General features: G+C 33.3%; 1 protein-coding gene across 2 annotated transcripts in view; it reads right to left on the bottom strand.

Moving 5' to 3' along the window:
• The window catches only part of BRINP3 (BMP/retinoic acid inducible neural specific 3), a 245,387-nt gene that overhangs the window by 37,246 nt on the left and 190,281 nt on the right, over positions 1-17,860 (bottom strand). For both annotated transcript variants that reach the window (XM_006916221.2, XM_006916222.1), the window contains one exon: positions 10,194-10,416. In XM_006916221.2, coding sequence (XP_006916283.1) covers positions 10,194-10,416 — 223 coding nt within the window. The remainder of the gene's footprint in view (positions 1-10,193; positions 10,417-17,860) is intronic.

Raw genomic sequence — 17,860 nt, 5'->3', positions numbered from 1 at the left:
CACACACACACACACACACACACACACAGACACTTAAGTCCACAGGAATTCCAAAAGTCGTAAAGCCCTTCTGTTCTTGTTCATAGTATCACATGCAGCTATCTAAAAAAGAGTGCCTCTATGGTTTGAATTTGGACCCCTTTCCTGTATAGACTGTGGGCTGTACACAGCGTTCTCAGGACAAATAGTCAAGGGCACAGCTCTTTGGTGGCTCCACACGATCCATGAGAGGAAGACAAGAGCATTTGCATCGTTATGACTGCACGGGTTTTCATATATGTATTTTGTTCTATCTAAAATGCCTCAAATTGGAAAATGCTTATGGCTGGCAAATAATTGAATTAAAAAGCACAAACACTTTTTATACTTAAGTATGAATTGGTTTTGAAACAATTACTTTCCGCGAGCATCTACTGAGATCTAATAAATTGAAAGACAATGATTTCTGAGCCGAAGATCAACAAAGGAATGCTCTAGCAGAAAGATAAGCACAACTTAGAGTCAGGGGAGATGAAGTTTGGCCATGCCAAAAACTAAGTGACAGAAAGCAGCGAGAAGGAAAGGACACATTCGTCTACTTTGAAATTTGTTTAGAAATGACCCTGTACCAAGGAGGGTCAGGCACGATCACCATTTTTTTTTTTCCGTTTTGAAAATTTATCTTCCTGGCTCCCCTGAATCAGAATCCAGTGTCCTATGTGTTATTCTATGTATTATTATACACAATAATGAGTTTCTTATAGCATTTATGCCATTATCTTCATGATGAATTCTGACTATGAAACACATGAAAACATATTTTGCAGAAAGTTCATTAATATATTAGAAATGATCTATACATAAGAAATAGTGTTTTCTGTTTTGGAAATATTTAATAATCATTGTTTCAGCACCTACCCTTTGCTGGGTACTTTATAATTGCTATATAGTCTACATTTCTCAGTAACACATTGAAGAAACCTAAATATTAAGCTCTTTAAATGCCCTGTCTCATTATTACTTAGCATGTGCCAGTGAGTCATCATGAAGTGGCTGAAACATAAAACAACAATTTAAAAAATTCTTCTGTAACATAGAAATGCAAGGAAAATTCATATCTCGACTTTCCCCTACACTTTCATTCATATAAAACTGCTCTCAGCAAAAGTCCCTTGCATTAATCATATAAAAGCCATTTTTAATGAAATCACAAATTGTGCAATTTTTAAAAATTTGCAGACCATTCGGTAAGGTCCTTTTACTAGTTAGGATGCAAGCTGGCTGTGGAAACATAAGCCACGTAATATTGGCTTAGAAAAAAATATGCAATTTTATCCCTCTCTCAAATAACAGTGAAACTGCAAACAGCCCAGGACTGATACGGTAACTTCAAAGAGATTGGGCTTTACCATTCTTAACAAGTTTCTTCATGTCGTGATTTTCAGTTCCAGCCATCACATCTGCAGTTTAGCTAGGGGAGGAAGAACAGGGAGAGCATGCGTTCATCCTTCCTTTAAGGACCCAACTCAGAGTTCCATGCATTCTTTTCACTTACATCTGAGATTTGCATCGATGGTGTCCAAAGCAATGGTGGGCCAACTATTGCTGGAGATTCAGCCCAAATCACAGCCATGGGACCAGACTGCTATACAGTAGGCACATGTCATTTCTGCCACATACGTGCAGAACAAAAAGAAAGCCAGTTTCATTTAAACATGTTTTGGTGAAGCAGTAAAAAAAAGGTTATTGTGTCTCAAATCCTTATGTCAAAATAAAATGGGCATCTGAATGCAAAACTTGTGCTGCCCATTGAACTAGAATGGTGGACTTGAGGCCATGCACGGTGCAATTGTTTCATTTGCAAGATGGCGTCGCTTTTTTCATGCAAAACATTTTTACTTGAAGGAATGATTGACAGACAAACTATGGTTATTCACACTTGGATATCTGGCAGATCTGTCGTCAAAACTGAAAGAAATGAACCTATCACCTCAAGCTTCAAGACATATCGATGTATTTAATACGAGACAACTGACCTATTTAATATCAATGCTGAAATTCTAGCCTTCAAGGGAAAATTAGAATCTTGGAAAACCTGTATCTGCCACTATGAGATGGACAGCTTTCCAATACATAAAGACTTCCCTCACAAATCCAATGACAATATTAAGGAAAGGGATTTTTTTTTTTGGCTATAGTATAATGAATAATATGTGTTGATATTTAGAAGATCTTCATAACTCAGTGAACCAGTATTTTCTAGATGACCTGTGCATGATTTTGTATGCACGGGTAGAAGGTCCATTTAGAAGAAAGAATTTAATATAAGCGATTTCAAAATGTGAATCACATAGTTTTAAATTTCACATTACTACTAACTTTTAAGAATGTCTGACTTATTGAGTTTTGTGTGTAATATAAAGAAATAATTCTTGTGAATATTTCCACAATTATTTGAAAAATATATTACGATACTCACTTCTACAATAAATTTGTGTAAGGATACAAATCTAGAATTTACAAGAGATTGTAGAAACAACTATGAGAATTCATCTATTTTAATAGTAAGAATATGCAAAAATCCTTCAAATTTAAATACGTATGTATAAATATGCAATGAGCTTATCAATTATAGTAATAAATGCACGTCTAAAAATTAATGGTTTAATTTTTACTATGGTAAATAGGTATGAATGTGTGTATAGATTCATGTATATACATACATTTATATGGAGATTTTATATTTATCTATCATATCTATCTTCTATCATCTATACATACACACACATACATACATAGATTTATTGTCCTCATACACAAAAGCTCTTTAGATTTCTTCATAATCTTCAAGAGTATAAAGGGGTCCTGAGACCAAAAAGTTTGCTATTTGCTAGAGGGTTTGCCACTAAGATAGTGGAAAAGCAACTCTGACATCACACGAAGCAGCGAATGATTTTTGCACTGGTCATCTGAAGACCGTACCTGGTGCTATGAAGTCGGAACACTTTGTCACGCAATTTTCCTCTTTTACTCATGATGGTAAAATGAGAATAGTGACAGGATAAAATGTGTAAGTAAAAGTGAAAGTTGCACTAGGAAAATTATAAAGCCTTTTAATTCGGTTTTTATTTTAAGCATTAACTTGAGAGGGGTGTTGTTTAAACCGCTGCATTAGTATACTGTGAGTATTGTGATTCAATGATGAATTTGGACAAAATGTGTTTTTTGATCACTGCTACTCTCTTTGTCTAAAGGCCAGTGTGAAGATGCGAAGGACCTGGGACATTTCTCTTGACACACTAGCCATGGATTCTGAACTCAGGAAGCAGTGAATAGCTAAAGTTACTGGATTTTAATTTTTGCAAAGATATGGATGATGTTTATATTGTCACAGTCTTATACATAATGAAAAATTACCTACAAGCAGTTGACCAACTTAAGGATTTACATTACACAATTTGTGGATCCTTTGACACCAAATAATTCTTTAAATTTCGTACTACCACCACCAATCATGGTTTTCATTGTACACTTGAAACCACAAAGACAACACTTGAAACTATATATTTACAAGAACTTTGTTTGGATTGATTATGGTATATTATAACAATAATAATAAAGCAGATATGAACTAAAAGGTATGACACAGAATATAAAATAAATATTATGTACAACATATAGGAGAGAATTATTTGATGAAATAACATTTTAAAGTGGATTTTTTTAGTTACTATAAAGTAATAAAAATATTAATTTTCAATAAATACACACTTTTAGGAGTAAGTGTTCAAACAGTGAGCTTTCAGCACAACTAAAATCTCTGAATCGGATTATAGGCCGGGGAGTAAGGGTTAAGATTAGAGGTAAGGGCACGGCTGGAATTGGAGCTCAAAGAGCCATGAAAATAAAATGAGTCATTCATGCAAAGAAAACCAAAACAATAATTCGTAACGATCTATGCACCTCTGTTTATGGCAGCACTATGTGCAATAGACAAGATATGGAAACGTCTATCACAGACGATTGAATAAAGAAAGTTATGGTTCAGATATACAATAGAATATCACTCAGCCATTAAAAGAAATGAAATCCTACCATTTGCAATGACATGGATGAATCTAGAGGTTGTTACGCCGAGAGAAATAAGTTAGAGAAAGATAAATGCCATATGATTTCACTTATAGGCGAAATCTAAGGAACAAAAAGAACAAACTAAAACAGATTCATAAATCTAGAGGACAATCTGGTGACGTCCAGAGGGGAGGTGGGTTGAGGGGCTGGAGAAAGGAGTGAAGGGTTAAAGAGGTACAAATTAGTAGTTGATTGAGGGTCACGGGGATGGAAAGCACGGCAGTCAGCAGTAATGTAACACTAGGTGTAGAGCCAGAGAGGAGAAAGAGCAATCAGGGAGATCATTTCATAAGCTATATAAATGTCGAACCGACGTACTGTGTGTATCCTTGAAACTAATAATAAAATAAAATTAAAAAATAATAAAGTGAGTCAGGGAAGGTAAATGGGAAGAACCTCGAGCTCTTAAATCCACCTCTCCCAAACAAGAGAGAGAATTTTCTTAATATCTTATGCAGCATGACTCTCAGGATTAAAACGAAAGGTCATTAAAATAGGCTAGTTTAAATACATCCCCACCCTAATCTTTCTATTCTGGATCAGAGTATATATCTATAATCTTAACCTTATAAGTATTCTGGCCAAGATGGCAGTAGTCTAAAAAATTGCTTCTTAGGTGTACATGACTTTCCTAAGCATGTTTAATCTATGTTTCCTAGGCATAAATACTGTAACATCACATATGAATTATTTCATCTAATCAAAGTTTTTCTCTATTCATTATTAAAAAAACAACAAAAATCATTTTGTTTGCCAAGATTGCATAATGTAATACAAAATAAGAATTATAATCCACAATCCCTTTTATTGAATGCATGAAAACTCCTTATAAAGATACTTTGATAGAAAATTAAAATTCTTTCATTTCCATATTTCTCTTGTTTATAAATTAGGAAATTGCAATCCATCTTCACACTTTGTTTATATGCCAAGCAAAATGTGATTTTTTCCCCACTGTTTAATAGCTATATTTACCTTATATTGTTGCATTTAATGTTATACATTTGCATTTCTTTATTAGTTTATATAATGCACCATTAAGACTTGGCAACAACTTATGCTTTCTCATTGTCCCCTTCCCCAAGCCAATATTTTCCCAAATTGCCTTTCTCAACATTGTGTAATAATGGTGCATTGCATGATTATGTGTATGCTCTAATAATACAGACACTTTGGCAAAATTAACTATTAGAAAATTAACCATTAAACTAAAAAGCAAACAAATTTACTGAACTAGACTTGGAGGGTTTCGCTCTATCTCAAATAAGCTTTATGCCAGCTTGCAGATATTTATTACCACAGGCAAATCACAGTTTTATACTTCATTTTTACTGCTTGCAGGCCATATTAAAAATGGATCCAGATTTTTATTAGATTTTATATCTACTAGAAAGGGCTTCTGTTGTTAAAAGTGAAGGAAACCTAAGTCAAATTAGCTAGTGCTATAAGAGGAAATTATTGGAAGGATAATTAGATATGCCATGTATTTGAAAGTATAAAAAAATTTGAAAAGGGAATAAAATCTATTATTTGTAATTCTCTAATGCATTAAAAAAGAATGTTGATCCAAGGTAGGGAGGCACTATTCTGCAGAAGATTGATGAGAAGATGAAAATTGGGATTCAGAGAACACCAGCTCATTCTGCTTTTTAAAAAACAAAGTTTATAGAAAGATTTCAGCAGAGAGAGAGAGAATAAATTAAAGAAAATAAAGGTCAATAAAGAGGGAAGGCTGAAAGGGAAACTGGATAGTCAACAAAGAGGAAAGAGAAGAAAGTAGGCTGAAAGGGGATGAAAAGGAGCTAAAGAGGGGGAAACATGATTTCAAAGGAGTTTTCTACATTATTTCTGTGAGTCGGATATGGGTGATACATATTCTCAAAGATTGCTCCCCATGAAAACGTTACAACATCCAGTTTTCCTGCACGCATTTTAAAGCTGAAACTACCTGGGGACCCAGACGGGACAAAAAGTTACGCTTGAGTTAGAGCACGAGCTGGATGACAGCCACAGAAAGAGAAGTGCACTGGATCAAGGGGTCGGACGAAAACAGGGGTTCAAACAATACTGGGGTGTTCTGCCCCACGCTGAGGCAACATGCCAGCCTCACTGCCACCTGCTGTGGACAGGATTCCTGCACCAAAGAAAGAAGTGGCTAGCTACTCAATTCTTTCCCTCACATCTCCAGGCCTTACTGATAGAGACTTCACATAAAAACACGTCTGCCAGTTCGTAACGGCTAGCTGCGGCCTGCGCATATTGTCCCAGAAGGAACAATTGTGCACATCTAGTCACAACCCCATGGTCAGTGACATCACACTGGCTGCCTGAGACTGACAATGATGGAAATATTTATACCACAAAAATTGGTAAATGCTATAAATCAGGGGTTTTTATCCCCTAGAGAGTTGGTTGTTAAACCTTTACCAACACACCATAAATGCAAAATTTCTATGGATCCTTGGCTGTTCTGGCAGTAAAACAAGACAGCACAGTAGAATATGGTTGAGCTACTTTTTAGAAATTATACACAAATGCTTTTCAATAACTGCTTTAATGGTGTGAATGTGTCACTGTTGCTTATCTCAAAAGTTTTAAGATAGCAATAAAGGTTCACTACCTCGAGGAAGCCAGATTGCTACAGGCTTCAGAATTTACTCAACTAAGAAAGAGGATTGATGTCAAATGAATTCAAGAGGTGAGTATTGTTGGTAGTGCCAACCTGTTAGGGTTAATCTAAGTGGCATGCTTTATCAGAAAGGAAGAATTCTAAAGAAAAACTACATTATGAAGAAAAACTTTAACCTGCCTGCTATCATGCAGGAAGTGTCAGGAAATAATCTTATTCGTGAAGATGCATTTTGCAGGTCTCATTATGTTTCCTTTTGCTTATTTTTCAAGATTCCAGAATATCAGATATTTAAAGCCATTTTTACGGTGGGATGATTTTTTTTTTTTAATCTGAGAAAAATGCCATAAAAGCAGGACAAAAAAACAGAATTTCCAATGGAAGTAAATCACTGTTACTGCTTAGACATTTCCTCTTTCAGAGCTTCTGAAAACATGCCTCACCAATACCCAAACTCTTCTTCCACTGTATCCTATTAACACACTAGATTACTTTTGTTTTTTGTTTTCCTAATGTCATTTTACGTTATTCTATTAAAATGGGAAAACAAAAGCAAAATAGAGAGAAAAATCTCACATTCCTAGTAAAAGAAAAAAGGTCATGGGAAAAATCCAAATTCAGTAAAATACATATAGCAAGAAGAAGTCTGCATTGTGTGTCCATGTGATGAGTAATAGCTAACAGGAATTACCCTAAATTAAAAAAAGAAAGTCAAGAAAATTTGGCCTCTTTGTTTTCCAAAACTTCTGAACTAAATAAATCAAATAGTAATTCCTCTAGATTATTAAATTTTGTTCCAAATAATACATCTTTATGTTGCTTATTTATTCTATATATATCCAACTTGAATTGTTTCATATTCTCATATATGCCTTACAAATCTTACTTTATGGCACATTTCTATGTTTAAAATTGTTTTTTTACTAGAAATTAATGTGGTTCATGTGATATATTATACCCTGCTCTCTTCTCATTTACAGTTTCCATTATTCCACTCACCCCTTAAACATGGCCTCGGAGTCTATCTGTATGTTTTCCATGATATCACCGTCACACCTCGTGGTTTCACGAGCACCCTCAGTTGCCATGCCACTTGCTCAAATCTCCCCAAGCTTCGGATATAAATAGCCAGCTCTAGTTGTACTTGTTAAACAGCAGAACCCTTAAAATCAGCATGTTCATAACCAAAATCATCAATATGCTTCCTAAACCAACTCATCCTCTTTATTTCCTATTTTGTTTGAGGGTAAAATCATATATTTCAGTGGTTTACAAACTGTATTTAACCCACACATGAAGCATAAGGTTCATTATAATTAAGTGACAATGCCTTTCCCCATCCGCACGATTCTCTATTTGGGAATGTTACTTGGAAATATGCAGACAGATATATATCTTATATATAGAAGGAATATGAAATCTTACGGGGTGCATAAAATAACAAAACTTATAGCAGTGCTTAGAGGAAAATGTATAGCTGTGAATGCCCATATTAAAAAAGATGAAAGTTCTCTAATCATAACCTGACTTTTCTCTCTACAAAACTAGAAAAAGAAAATCAGTAGATACAAGCAAACAGAAGGAGGAAAATAAAAGTTAAAATGAAAAAATCAATTAAAGAATAAAAATAAGAATATTAAGAAAACAAAAATAAGTTCTTTGCAAAGACCAAAAAAATTAACAAACTTTAGCTAGACTGACCTGGCGGGGAGGGGAGGGTGGGGAGGTGGAGAAAAGAAGGACCAAGAAAGTGAAAAAACATCTCAGAGAATGAAAGGAAATATTTGCATTTCATTCGACTGGTAAGGGACTGGCATCCACATATAGAACTTACTCTTACAACTCAATAATAAAAATTAAAACAATTTAAAAATGGGTGAAGCATTTGAATAGGCATTTCTGCAAAGAAGATACAGGACAAACATTTAGCACACAGAAAGATGTTCAACCTCATTAGTCATCAGGGAAATGAAAATTAAAACCGCAGGAAGATACTACTTCGCATCAACTAGGATGACGGTGGTCAAAGGACAGACAATAACACATGTCAGAGATGTCATGGAGTAATTGGAGCTGTCGCTTGTGGCCAGTGGAAACATAAAATGCTGCAGCCACTCTGAAAACAGTCAGCAGCTCCTCAAAATGTTAAAAACAGAGTTACCTAATGACTTGTCAATTTTCCTCTTAGGTATATTCCCAAGAAAACTGAAAACATGTGTCCACATTAAAAAAGGACATGAATGTTCACAGCTGCATTATTCATACTAGCCATAAAGTAGAAACAACCCAAGTGTCCATCAAATAACTAATGAATAAACAAAGTGTGACAGACCATACTACTGATACATGCTACAACATGGATGAACTATGCTAATGAAAGAAGCCAGTCACAAATGACAAATACTGTATGCCTGCATTTACATGAAATGTAGAAACCAAGCAAATCTATAGGAACAAACAGTAGGTTTGACAAATTTCTAGAGATTACTAGCCTAGGGCTGGGTGTATGAGTTACGGGCTGTGAACGCTCATCTACACTGGGTTTCTTTTGGGATAATGAAAATGCTCTCAACTTGATAGTGGTGATGGTTGCATAAATGCTGAATAGCCCAAAATCTAATGAATTGTAAACAAAAATGGCAATGACTTATTTTAAAAGTTAGTTTTTAAAAATGTATAGACTTTCAAGTTTTTTTCCCAGTTAAAAAAAAAAATCTATGATTATAGAGTTCTCCGCTTAATAATTTAATCATAGAGTCGAAATTTAAGCATTTTATAACAGAGATACAGGTACAAATGCATATTTTCATGATATAGTTCTATATTTTTCCTTCGTTTTTCATTTTGATGTACGTTTAATCTGACTTCAAATAAATAAACACTGACTGGTCAATACGTCATAAAATAGCAAATCCAGAAACTATGCTTCTCAAAAGTAGTTCAGATAGTATATTAATACTCTGCCATCATTCACATAAATTGTTAGCAACTTCCACAGCAATTATCAGATTCATTCTAAATAAGGCTTATGGTACTCTGAACACTAAAGAAAATAAACTTTAAATTATTTTAATTGAAAATTACTTGTTGAGAAATTTAACTGTGTGGTCCTGTCTATCTCCTATGCTTACGATAAAACCAAAAGGCTTTGTGTTTTTCTGTTCACTGTAATACAACTGCTAGTTGACTCAAACTCATGACAAATTAGAATGACTTCTTGATTCTGATAATAAAAAAAAATTAGGAAGCCTTAGCTTACGTATTCTTCATTGGAGTATCCCTTTGGAAGATAACTACAGTTTATGATTTTGAAACTTAAATGTCATTTTTGAATTATTCCTAATAATATAAATAATACTGTGCCATGTATATTACCATACCTGCATTCAGAAATGAATAGAACTCACCGGGAGAACAACGTCCTGAGTCGTCTCTGTCACCACGCATGCCTTACCTTTGTCTTGGCAGGCTGATGAAGGGTTGTTTGTGACACCTCTTGCTAAGGCTAAAGAGCTTGTGTACAATTTTCTGCGCCTTTAGGAAAAGCTGCTTCATGCTGTTCTCCAGTTGCTCATACCGGCGCTGAAAATTAGAATCCATTGTCCACAAATGCATTATGGTAGACGCGTTGAGGAAATAACTCAGGGGCAGTCTTTTCATAAAGAACTTGAATTCATCTGGGGGAAAAAATATATTAAAATTTAATAACTTTAGTTTCAAAACAATTATTTTTTTCCCCAAACACATTTCATGTTATTACTAAACAAATAAATATAATCTATTATTTGTGAGTAGCAAGATTAATAGAAAGATGGAAAAATTTTTTGATGCTTTAAGATTATTTTATATTTTGTTCCCTTTCAATTGGAACTTTCATGGAAGATGATAATTTGTGCTAAAGCAAATAGTTTGAGAAGTTTGGACAGAAAATTAAGTGGAACTTATTTTTTCCTGTTTCTCCTTTTGATGTTATTTGAATGAAATTTCTTACACAGGTAATGGTCATTCATCCGTCTTTCATTTTTACCATTAGTATTGATAATCCTTTCCAAGTATTTTATGTCAAAGAAATATTTTCAGAATTTTTTATTAACTTAGTACAGAACATATGGTCATAACAAAATAGATTTATTAATGTTTAAGAAAAAGAAAGCTTTTTAAGTAGAAATTTATAATGTTCAACTCTGTACTGTGATTGTTTCCCTTTAACTAACCATTTCCAATTTGTCATGAAATAATAGTTTAAAACTATTATGTATACTGAGTACATATTTACATATATACATAAACATATTTATGTATACCAAAATGTACCCTAAAGAGAAAAAATTTAAAAAAATTTAAGCTCCTGTATCGACTTTTGTTTTTCTCTCAATAATTATATCTGAAATCGCTTTATTTTCAAATGTCTGATTAGCAAACGGTAGGAACAAAACTGGATGCTGCACTAAAATAATAATCTAAAAGATCTATTAATTATCTAAAATCAAAAGGCAGTCAAGACATTAGTCAAAAGATAGAAAACAATTTAACTTTATATCAATGAATGAATGGATTACCAAATGTGGTATACACATAAAATAATTATTCAACCATAAAAAAATAAAGTTCTAATATATGCCACAACATAGATGAACCTTGAAAATATTATGCAGGTTAAATGAGCCAGACACGAAGGACAGATATTGTATGATTCCACTTATATGAAATAGCTACAATAGTTCAAGTTCATTGAGACAGAAAATGCATTCAAATTTACCAAGGGAGGGAGAATAGGGAAATGGGGAAATATTGCATAATAGGTACAGAATTCTTGTTTGGGGTGATGGCAACTTTTTGGATGATTGTACAGCACTATACAGGTAGTTAATGTCACTGAATCATACAGATAAAATGATTAAAATGTCAAATTTTACACTATATATGTTTTACCGTGATACCAGAATTAAAATGATAGTTGAGCCTTTTACTCATTTCTCTTTTTTCAACTAAAGTATATATGAACAAAGACTCAAAACATGAACTTTTAATTGTTTCAGAGATTTATTTCATGATGAATATCACATCACACGCATTTCCATGAAGTACATGGCTGGGTTCACTCCACATAGACACATAGACCAACCACGAGATATGGAAAGTGTTTTCACTGGCTGAACAAATATTATTTGGCAAATGAGACAAACCACATTTTAGTCACTTTTCTACCCATAAAGAACTTATAGAGTATGCATTAAACCTCAGCCTCTCTGTGCCTTAAATTTATCCCTTGTAAATGAGATAGAAAGTTCTAGATGATAATCCCATGTAATTTAAAAATTCTATTATGTAGGAATACTTGTTTTAAATTCCCTCTTCCTTTTAAATATCAAATTCAAAAGCAGTTTTCACATGTTATTACAGATATTAGTATTCAACTGAATATGGGCAAAGTGTGTAAATAAATATCTGTTCCTTGTAGGCTCATTATCATTAAATTTCTTAAAATATGCCATTCATATCTAATAAGTAAACCACATTAATTCATATACATATTTAGAGCAATTAGTTTTTATCTATTTTGTGTATTAGGGCTGTTTCAATATTCAGCTCCCAACTATTTCATCATTGCTAAAAAATATAACTTTTTGAAACAATTAACAGAAAGTTACATTCATGAATATCGAGGTCGTTACCTCTTCTACAACCAACACAGAGCCCTGGCATCTTTTGGACATTGCAGTTAGAGACTTTTACCAGAAGAAGGAAAATAAAACAAAAGAAAAACTTTTTATGGAATTAAAAAAAATAAAAATCCAAGAAAAGATTTTTAAGGATATATCCATTTGCTATGCTTCAAATCATTTTTTTTTTAAATAAGCAGGGTATAAATAAGAAAAGCATTTTAAAATTCTAATTTCACAGTATCCTACATTTTGTTTGGTCCCATATGTCTCTTTTGAGAGCTTTTCTCTTTTGAATAAAGGAGCTGATGCATGGAAATTGGAAAGCATTCCTTGGATTATTCACAGAGCAGATGACTCTACTTTGAAAACTAATCATTCATTTCATTGTCATCTTTTATTTGAACACTTTTGATAAGCCTTTATTGTTTCATGGGTATGCATATTTTAATTATTTTCATTGTTTGTTATAATAGCATTCTGCAAGTCTTCAAATCAGTGAATTATATTCAAGTTAAAGGATATTTTAAAATAGAATTTATTCAATTTTATCAAAATTTATGTAATAGTGTATGTCAGCTGAAAACCGTCACTATGCAATTCCTAAGAAACACAGTTTTAGCATAGCACTTGAATAATTACTTCATTATGAAGTCATTAGCAGTCACCACTGACAGTCACCCAAACATTTATTGGACACCTGTTGTGCACAGAACATACAGATGTTTCAGCCTATGAGAGGAAATATGGGTAAACCTTTCATTTATTTTTTTAAAAAAATGGCAAATGACATAAAACATTTTAAATGTTAGAATAACATCTGCAGTGTCTGAAATTCATTCCACTTAGAAGGCAATAGAATCCCTGGAAATATCCCTGTGGAGATTTTTTCTTTCCTTTATGGCAATTAATAAAATTCCTGTTTATAGAATATAAAAAAGAAATATGAATGACACATTAGAATTATTATGTAAGTCTAGTGTTTGATATAACTACTAAAATAAATTGCAACTACTAGGCATGTCAGGTAACATCTTGTCCTACAATGATTTTCAAAGCTTTGTAGAAGATAAAGTACTGTTGTTTTTCAAATGGCAAATACTTCGTGCGGAGAATACAGTTAAAAAGAAAACAAACTAACTTCATGTAATCTGGAAATGAATGTCTGTGAAGTGTATATCAACCGAATACTTTCCCTCAGTATAGTCTTGAGGACTATAGAGAAAATAATACCAATAATAATAATACCAATAATAACACCAATAATAATAATAGTAATGATAATAATAATAATAATAAAAACATCCTCTATGCTGGCTGGAATTTGTAGTCAGTCTTAACAAAAATAATTCACATGAAAAAAAAAAAAAAGAGTAAAGCGAAGGGAAATACATGGTATTAATGAATTCTGTGAAGGCAAAGAGAATCGGGCTGGATGACACTTTTGCAATAAATTACAGAACACCAGCTAGGCACCACATGAACTCTCTAGATTTCTACTATTCCCCCATTAAAAATGAAGTGTTTTTTAAAATAGCATAACAAGGTTTCTTACTTTTTCCATTTCCCCTGATAGAAACTCTAGTTAACACTTGATATCTAATTAACTAATTTTGAAACTAATATATATGCTTTCTTGCTCGCTCACTCTGTCGGTTTGTCTACCTAAATGTGAGTTCTTACTTTGAGCAGAGCTCTTTTAAGTGCATTAAATATTAATTCCCACAATAATCTTTCATTTAAATTTTATTGGAGCAGTTTTGTATGTAGAATGAAAATAATCTTTAGTTTCATAACTCTGTTAGTCAAAACAAAAATATTAACACTAATATATTTACATGTTGTGCCTATATTATATATTTATATATTTATATTTATATATTTGTGCTTTTTATTCTCATGCCTCACAGCTGAATTAAATAAATAAGTATGAGGAACTGGGCATTTTCAGGGAATAAAAGAACCAGCCGTAAATGCGTGAGTCTTGGTTTATGTTTCCTTCTGTGCGATGAGCATGGACAACAATGAGCAATATAGTTGATTACGTATTTTCAAATAATCAGAATCTCTGTTTAGAACATATCTTTTCAAAGATACTCTAAAGCATTCTAAAGCTTTAAAACAGAAAATTTACCTCCTCAAAAGTAGATAAAAGTAATCAGATGCGATTTATTATTATTATTTAAAAATGATTTAAGTTATAAATTCACCAAAATAATTCAAGAGAGAAACGTTCTTTAGAACATAGGATTGTAAAAAGGGAAAATTGAGAGCAGAAACTGATATTTTATGGTTTTTAAAAAATTCATATGAATGTGTTATTTTATTAATATTTAATATTGTGAATCATATAAAATCATATAAAATTTAATATTGTGAATCACTATATAAAATCATATAAAATCATAAAATTTAATATTGTGGATCACTATAAAAACATAGTCAGAAATACTCTTAAATTGTCAATGAATATACATTTTATGTTTAAAAACTATTAAGTAAATTTAAGAAGACATACATTTAAATAAAATAATATTATAGATGCTCCTTGACTTACAATGGGTTACGTACCAATAAATCCATTTAAGTTGAAAATACCATAAGTTGAAAATGTACTGAAAACACCTGACCTGCCAAACATCATAGCTTACCCTCGCCCACCTCAAACGTGCTTAGAACACTCATGTTAGCCTACAGTTGGGCCTGTCTTGTTTCATCTCAAGTATCACTGTCTTCCTCTTCTTAGAGGGAGACGACACAGATGGGCATTTTGTAGACATGACGTGTCTATAATATCCGACAAACGCTGGCTACCCAGTACGCTGCAGAATATTGGTCGTTTACCATGTGATGGCAAGGCTGGTGAGGGGCAGCTGTTTGTGGCCACTGTCCAGCATCGCAGGGGAGGATTGTACTGCATATCACTAGCCCAGGTCAAGATCAACATTCAAAATTGAAAGTATGATTTCTACTGGATGGTTTTGCTTTGGAACTATTGTAAAGTTGAAAAATCATAAGGTGAACCATCGTAAGTTGGAGACCGTATGTATTTAAGTATTTTTTAAAAATAAAAATAAAAGACTATTGATGCACAGTTTATGTGTGTGTTTTTTCTCCCCAAATCTATTAGCATATTGGCATGAAGTATCTTGTCATTTCAGTAGAAATGACAAGACTTGCTATTAAAACATAGCAAGTCTCACTACAATAACAAAATATAATACAATATTATACAATATCTAGAAAATAAGTAAAGAGCATGGACGCAGGGCATCTTAAAATGAAAAGAGATAATAGGAAAACGTGTGTCGGGATATAGCTGAAGAATCTATGCAAACGTTTGTGGTGAAGCAGAAAGGATAATCTTTTCCGATCGCGTGGTACCACCAACCTAACTTCTTCGGTGTCATCTCTCCTCTTAGGTTTGCATAAGAATTTTCAGAAATAATATAACATTCTAGTAACACAAACTTTCTGTAAGCAATAAGCTAATAAAACAAATATTATACTGAATGCAGTACTGAGACCTTATCTATATATGAACACATGGAAAATATACTGTTTCTAGGGCTGGATTTTTATTAATTTGTTGGCCTGGTTGTTTAGTCTACAATAAGTTTACACTTATACTAATTATCACTTCCAAAGCTAACAAGTAAATATCAAACTACTGCTACCACTGATTTCAAAGTTATTAGCCAACCAGAACACCCTCTACTAACGCTATCTCTTGTTTCTTGTGAGCAACAGTATTCTAGAAGACAGTATGGATTCTTCAATCTTCTTTTGATTTTCAGTGGCAAAGATTTGCCTGCCAAATAAATTAATGGCAAATCTTGACACAATAGCAAAAATGTTAGTAAGTAGGTAAGATATAAAATGTAGAAACAAGTGGGACTTTGAGTGGGAAGAAAGGCTGATGGGATGAAAAGTTGAGACAGGAAAGTCTGTCCTGAAAGGCAGGAAGTAAGTAAAGGCTGAAATGAAAATATGATCCTTGAGGAAATGCAGCTAATACACAAATATTGAGCTACTCCATAGTCCTTAAATTAGTTGATTTTTACATTTACTTTTTTTTTTTTTTTTTTTGGCAAACATTTCTAAGGGATCATTTAAATGATTTGTATCAGTTGAGAATTTTCTCCATTACATCATTGCCTTGACTTCGAGTGGCCACATATCAATGCAAATCTATTCAAATCATACTATAGGCCACAGGTATAGAGTTTATACTGACATTGACAAAAGACTATAATGCTGCATAAAGAAAATGCAAGCCTGTTTATTTGCTTGTGAACTGGCCAATTTTATCAGGCTGCAAAGTGATGGGTAAACAAGGGCACAAATCAGAAACTGATCCTAACTGCCTAGAAATAAGTTGTTTTTCCTGACCATTTTTCTCTTTTAGACACATCGTATTTTTATATTGAAATACTATAATATGATAAGCCAATTAATTTGTCCTCCATTGGATTGCCCTGTTTATGAATCTCCCTTTAATAGTTTGAGAAGTTACCCACACACAGCTCTGTCTCTAACCACAGAATTTGCAAGAGTCGGGTCTTCCCTTTCCTAGTGCCTTTGCAGCTATACAGTGGATGCATCTTCCAGAATACCAGACGTACCTACCCGGAGCTAGGATCTTGAATTCTAATGCGATAACAAAGAGGATGCCTAGAGCAATATCTCAGGAGGTTGTATTTCATGCAATCTTGTATTCACTTTAGTTAGCAGTGACAACTGCACTAAATAAGTCTCATAGACAATTTTTTACTTTGTCCTGATGATGTAACACAAGAGTATGCTTCTCCAGCTTTCTTAGTAGTTGTATGTGTTACCCAATATCTTTAAATAAATTAATTGCATTATGTCAACTAGAGTCTGTTTTCATATTTGCAGCAAAGAACCTGGCTCATAGAGATACTAATATCCGAAGTGGTTTGGCAATATTCTCTGTGGACAGTAGAGAGAATATGTACCTGTTTTCCTGGACTAGTTGAGAAAAAGGCTTTTTAAATCCATGCAATATTAAGGATGGAACTTAGACAACAGAAATACCGCTTGTGCTACTCTAGAATGAAGAGCTTGTAGAAGTGACTTTGGGAACACTGTGCCTACATGGAACTGAATGAAGAACATAAACAATTCAAAGACTGAGGGCGAGTTGGTTATGAATAGAGATGCCTTGCTTACAGAGCTGAAATTCCTATACTTTCTTCTCAAAGCATAGAATGAATGTTAGAAACTTTCACTGATGCTAAAAGAATCTTACGTCTCTCATCTGCAGGGCTTCAAAACAAATTTTGATCCCTAGGTTGAATTTAAATTCCTGCTTCTCATCATGTTATTGTTAGACATGGGAATCTGGGAACCATAAGGTAGATAAATGGAAGGACAGAGATTTATTCAAAATAACTCAAATCGTTAATGCTTGCTTTCCTTGCCCACCCCCCGCCGC

This window comes from Pteropus alecto, unplaced genomic scaffold (genome assembly GCF_000325575.1).
Source record: "Pteropus alecto unplaced genomic scaffold, ASM32557v1 scaffold65, whole genome shotgun sequence".
Classification (NCBI taxonomy): Eukaryota; Metazoa; Chordata; class Mammalia; order Chiroptera; family Pteropodidae; genus Pteropus; species Pteropus alecto.
The sequence above is the reverse complement of the archived record's forward strand: the minus strand, read 5'-3'. Positions and strand labels throughout refer to the sequence as shown.